At 49.7% G+C, this 5,913-nt stretch overlaps 1 protein-coding gene across 1 annotated transcript in view; it reads left to right on the top strand.

Annotated features, from left to right (window-relative positions):
• LOC119596975 (myc protein-like) overlaps positions 1-5,164 on the top strand; it is a 99,227-nt gene extending 94,063 nt beyond the window's left edge. Inside the window, exon 3 of the mRNA XM_037946381.1 lies at positions 1,669-5,164. Coding sequence (XP_037802309.1) covers positions 1,669-2,282 — 614 coding nt within the window. The 3' untranslated portion in view covers positions 2,283-5,164. The remainder of the gene's footprint in view (positions 1-1,668) is intronic.
• Positions 5,165-5,913: the final 749 nt, after the last annotated feature.

Raw genomic sequence — 5,913 nt, 5'->3', positions numbered from 1 at the left:
TAGGCAGAGAAGGAAGGTAGGAACGGAGAAGAGGAAAGGGGGGCAGGGGAGAGATAGGAGAGCGGGGGTGATTCGAGTCACGTGCGAGCAGGCGATTCGCTAGGCCTAATCACGAATTTCGTTTCGCCCTCCCCGTCGGTTTTGATGGCCGAGGACGTGGCACTGGCACGGAAGGGAAGGCCGGGAGGGGGGGGGGAGTACATGAAGGAGTAGAAAGGGGGGCGAACGGAGGAAGGGGGTAGGGGTCGAGGGGGCGAGGGGGATGAGCGGCGTAGGAGGGGGGCGTGGAGGCGAGGGTGGTGATGCTATGATGGACAGGGAGGAGCAATAAGCCGAGCCGACGCTCCCCCGGCGGAGGGGGCGACGGGCCTGCCGGCTCGCCCTAAGCCTCTAGGCCTAGGCTCCCCCTCGAGCTCTTGAGGGGGGGGACAGCGGTCCAGGTTGCCCTATTGGAAGCGGTTTCCGTATCAAGGTTAAGGGCGCGTCCTCTCTCCTCCTTTCCATCTCCCTCTCTCTCCCTGCTCCTTCCTCTTCTCTTTCCGTCAGTCCCCCCCCCCTCCCCTCCCGCGCCTCTTCCTCCTCCGCCTGCCCGACTGTACTCTTGTTCTGCGACATGTTATTGCAGATCCCGCCTACTCTCTCTCTCTCTCTCTCTCTCTTCTCTCTCTCTCTCTCTCTCTCTCTCTCTCTCTCTCTCTCTCTTTCTCTCTCTCTCTCTCTCTCTCTCTCTCTTGTTCTCTCGCTCTCTATCTATTTATCTATCTGTCTATCTTTCTATCTCCCTCTCCCTCTCCCTCTCCCTCTCCCTCCCAGCTTATTCCCTAAGCTACTTTTTATTGGATTCATCCATTGTTTTTTTCCTTGTATCATTTATCGGCTTGCTTCCGCCGGCCGTTTATTATCTGCTCGGCGTAATAATTACTCTGTTATGTTAGTAGAGGCGTTGTCTGCAAGGAAGGGGGGGAGGGGGTTATAGCATACGCCCCCCTCTGTGTGTGTGTGTGTGTGTGTGTGTGTGTGTGTGTGTGTGTGTGTGTGTGTGTGTGTGTGTGTGTGTGTGTGTGTGTGTGTGGTTCCACAATCGATACAGGCGTCTGGTTGCCCTCGAAAGCTCGCATGGAGAGAGGGGGGGGGGCACTGCTACCAGAGGGCGAAACACAGTGGGTGCGGGAGTACTAGACTGACAACTCCTCCTCCTCCGTATCGCTCTTCTTTTCTCTCTCTCTTCCTCTTGCCTCTTCCTCCTTTCTCCTTCCTCTCGCACTCCACCAATCAGATCCCCCGCCGATGACAGACAGGTGTGCCATCATGCGTTGAGTAAATAACTCGACGTATAATTGCGTGTACACACCAAATATAGGCTAGGGGGCGAGAGGGGCGGCGTCATCGGCTGCCGCATGAGGTTGGTCGGGACGGATAGGCCTAAGGCGTCGGATGCCGCGGCGGCGGCGGCGGCGGCGGCGGCGGCTGCTCGGCGTGTAACCTTGACCTCCGCGTCGTTTCAAGGTCAAGGGAAGAGGAGGGGCGGGCGGGGGAGGGCCGCGGGCGGGTTCTATGGTAATGTGCTTTTGGGGGAAGGGAGGACCGCCTCTCCCTAGGAGTTGGCTATATTACGGCTTTGCTCGTGTGAGGCGTCGTGACTAACGGTACTCTTCTTTGGTGTTGCAGAGGACGAGATCGACGTGGTGAGCGTGGGCAGCTCGGAGAGCGCCCAGGCGACGACGCAGAGAGGCAGCAGCGGCAGGAAGCGGCGCTTGGCGGTGGGCGCCGAGGTGGCCGTCAAGAAGGTGGTCAAGATCCGCACGGGCTCCCTGCCCACCAACCCCTCGCGGCGCATGCGCAAGCAGCTGCAGCACGCCATGGCGGCGGGCGTGAAGCGGCGAGGCTCCGGCAGCGCGGCGCACCTGAGACGGGCGGCCGCGTCCTCGGGCGCCGACGCGCACCACAAGACCCCGAAGCGGCTGCACGAGCGCGGCGCGCTGGGCCGCAAGCGCGGCTCGCCCCGCTCCGACTGCGACGACCCCGAGAAGCGGCATCTGCACAACTCGCTGGAGCGCATGCGGCGCGTGGACCTGCGCAACGCCTTCGAGGAGCTGCGCGTGCGCGTGCCTGACCTGCAGGACCGCGAGAAGGCGCCCAAGGTGGAGATCCTGAAGAAGGCGTCCGAGCACTGCCGGGAGATGATGCAGCGCGAGCAGAGCCTCGTGCAGGAGAAGGAGCGCCTCAGGAGATACGAGAGCGAGCTTCGGCGGCGGCTGCAGGCGTTGCAGAGTAGACACTAACTGCGTCGTCGCCTAGGTGTTCGTCTGTAATTAGTCACTTCGTAGCTGGTAGGCCTAGCGAGAGGGGGGCGCGACGCCGTCCCCCCCTCTCCCCTCCCCGACCACAGTGGTGCCTGCAGAAGGGTCTCGGTGCGCAGTGACGGTGGCCGCCTCCGCCTCCGCCTCCGCCGCGAGCGCCGAGTGCTACGTGTGGCCGAGAGGCTTCGTGCCGGGCATTGGCACCGGGCAGCGGGTCCCTTCGGCCGAGGCCCCGGCGGTGCCCGCGCGCCGTGCGGGGCCCCCTTGCCTTCCTATGGGCCGGCGGCGGCGTGGCTCCGCCCACAGACTAAGTAGGATCCAAAGGGTCTTTCTGTAAGCAAGTTCGCTGTTTGTATATACTTGTTTTATTTACGTGGTATTATTATTATCATTATTAATTAATAATTATTATTATTATCAATGCTACTGTAACTGTAATTATTCGTCTGAAATCAAAGGAGATTTTGTCGCGTGTAGATATTTCTATTTAGCAGTAAGGGTTTGGTCACTGATGTACCTTTTCGGTCGCCCCGCCCCGCGGCGACCGGCCTGTAAATGTGTAAATATCCATTGGCGTGATTCATTTGTGATCTAGACATATTGTAGTTTCCGGAGGGCGGAGCTTGGCAGAGGGAACACCCCCACCCCCTTTCGTCCTCCCCGGACCACGCCCCCTCCCCTCCCCGCGTCGAGGGGAGGGGGAGGGGGCGGGGATCGGGGCCCGACTGGGGGCCTTGTCGGTGCTGCTGTAGATTAATCACTTTTTGTTGTTATTGAAAGGATATATATTTGATCATTAATAAAGGAGTTTTTCACTTTATAATCTTTTTCGTGTATATAAGAAGAATGCAAATCTTTAGGTTTACAAAGGACGAGATTGGTTCCCTTGGGCAAGCGGTCGCAGTTATTATCTTCATTATTGTTATAATTATTATACTTTTTCTTGATATAGCTTGGGAAATTTTGGAAAAACGTTTTTCTCTTACACTCGAATATTTTTGTTATGCCATCTCCATGGTCGTTTTGGGCGCGCGTTGCCATTGTGTGGTTGGTCGAGGGGTCGCTTCTGGGTTGTTGCCACTGGCACCTCCACCCCCTTCGGCCATCCCTTGGGTTGCCATGATTAGGATTAAGGATACCCCTCCCCCCTCCCCCCATCTTGCCTTCCTTTCCCTTCTTCCTCTTTTTTTTTCTCTTCCCTTCTCCCCTCCTCCTTGCCTCTCCTCCTCCTCGCCCCCCTTCCTCCTCCCTCCCTCCATACAACCCTTAGCTTAATTATTTATCTGTGTTATTTATCACCAGGGCATCATCACCACCACCATCTCCCTCCCTTCTCTCATTGATATTCATCCTCGTCAGACAGATTTCCTTTCAGTCACCTCATCCGCATCATCACCCGGTTTCATCTCACTCGCGATCGCTTCACATTCATCGCCGTTGTCCATCCTCAATTTTTTTCTCATATTTGTCAACATTTATTTTTGCCCGAGATTTCAGTTCACCCCCCCCCCCCATTTCACCTCGCCTCACCTCGCCTCACCTCATCTCATCTCATCTCACTTTTCGCCGGTCAATCATCCTATGCTCACTGGACCTTAAACCTCGCGTCATTTTAGGTCATGTCTCACTACCAGCGTGTTAGGACAGTACCCCTCACTCGCACCCTTCCCTCCCCCCTCCCACCCACCTCCTCCCTCGTCCCCTCTCTTCGTCTCCCCGTCCTTTCTCTTCTCTTTTCTTCTTACCTTCCTCCCTTGCCTCTCCACCCCCTTCCCCTTCCCCTCTCCTCGAAGACGATGTAAAATAATGTTAATATTCAGTGTTTGGACCTGACTCCTAAGTGGCTCATGAGTGGTACTGTACTCAAAAAAAAGCTTTCGTTTTGGGTATTATAAATATTATTATTCACGTTAATATGGCGAGACATAGCTTGTTCTTTGGGCATTAAGAGGAAATTTATATAGTTGTATGTATGTATTTTTTTTCTCTTTTTTTGTTTTCTTTTTCTTGTTCTTCTTCCTTAATTCCCACTCGCCTCTTTCTCGTTTTATTTTTTTCTCTCGTTTTCTCTTTCTTACCATTCGTGGTATACCATATATGTTTTTTTTTCTTCTTCCATTTTATATATTTTTTTTGTTGAAAGCTTGTTACATATCCTGTTATGGAGGTTGGAAAAAAAGTTCAAAATTTAAAGAAAGAAATTGTTATTTAGTTTCATTGTTTGTCCTCCTTCACATAAATTATTTTTTATGTGAAAATTTTTAAAAGGAAAAAAGATGTGCCTTTAACTTTGATTTTGTGATAGTATTTCCATATATGTAACCGCCAACAAATGTGTACTTACATATTGTGTATGTATTCTGTATCCGAGTCTGTTTTACTTGATCGATACGTACATGTGTGTGTTATGTATGTGCATATACATTTGTGCGTGCGGCAGTGTGTATATATATATGTTTATCTATATATATAGGAATATGGTTAGTATTGATTTTTTGGAATTTTGAACGTCGGTTGAAATTGTGCCGTAATAAATTGTGAACGGGGGAAAAAACACGGAATTAGTGAACGAAGCCTGGCGTGTCTTGCCGCAGAGTTATATTGTATGGTTCCCTCTCCTCCACACTTCTTCGTTCAATTCTCGCCTCTTTATCATTATGTCTCTCTCTCTCTCTCTCTCTCTCTCTCTCTCTCTCTCTCTCTCTCTCTCTCTCTCTTTCTCTTTCTTATTCTTTCTTTCTTTCTCGCTTTTCCATTGTCTTGAGAGCTGGTGGTGTCCCCATGACCCCCCCACCACCCTACCCCCGCCCAGGATCCCCTTCCTCTCCCTCCATTACGGCAGGGAGATGACTCTGAAATTATATATATATATATATATATATATATATATATATATATATATATATATATATATATATATATATATATAAAAGAGGTATTGTGCTAAGAACCACTTGTAGCTCTTAAGGTAAAAAAGAAAAAAGAACGTTACGAATATAATTACTGCTCAATTTTTTTCACAACCCATCATTATTTTTGTATTAAAACTTTTTTGAAAGAAACATAATAAAACAAATAAAAAAAGAGGAAAAAAATGGTCAAAAAAAATATTTATACACAAACTTTTTTTTTGTCACTTGTACCAGTGTTTGGGACGTCCCCCCCTTCCCCCCCACACCAAATAACCCCCTTTATTTGCTCCCCTTTAACCCCCCCCCCCCTTTAAGCATATATAGAAAGGGGGGAAGAAAATGTTAATTTGGTTGTTTCGATCTTTTTTTTCCAAATGCGAAATGATGTAAACATTGTCATTATTTTTTTTGATTTTGACATATGTATAGAAAATTAATAAACAAACAAAAGGGTTTACGATTTTTTTTTCTATATTATTTTAAGGATATATATATATTTTCCAAATGCATTTTTAAGAATTCTTTTTATTCAGTTTTATTCATGGGACGTTGTTCTTCTCGAGCTCAGGTTGTATGTAAAGCTGATGCTATTATTTCCTTTATTAAAATATATGAAGACTTAACACCTGTTCGTTTTTGTTGTTATTCCCTATTTGGTAAAGAGAAGTGGGAGAGAGGAAGATGAAGGTGTGTTATGGAAG

The sequence above is a fragment of the Penaeus monodon genome, chromosome 38 (assembly GCF_015228065.2).
Source record: "Penaeus monodon isolate SGIC_2016 chromosome 38, NSTDA_Pmon_1, whole genome shotgun sequence".
Taxonomy (NCBI): domain Eukaryota; kingdom Metazoa; phylum Arthropoda; class Malacostraca; order Decapoda; family Penaeidae; genus Penaeus; species Penaeus monodon.
Note: the sequence above shows the minus strand (reverse complement) of the source record. Positions and strands in the feature narration are given on the sequence as shown.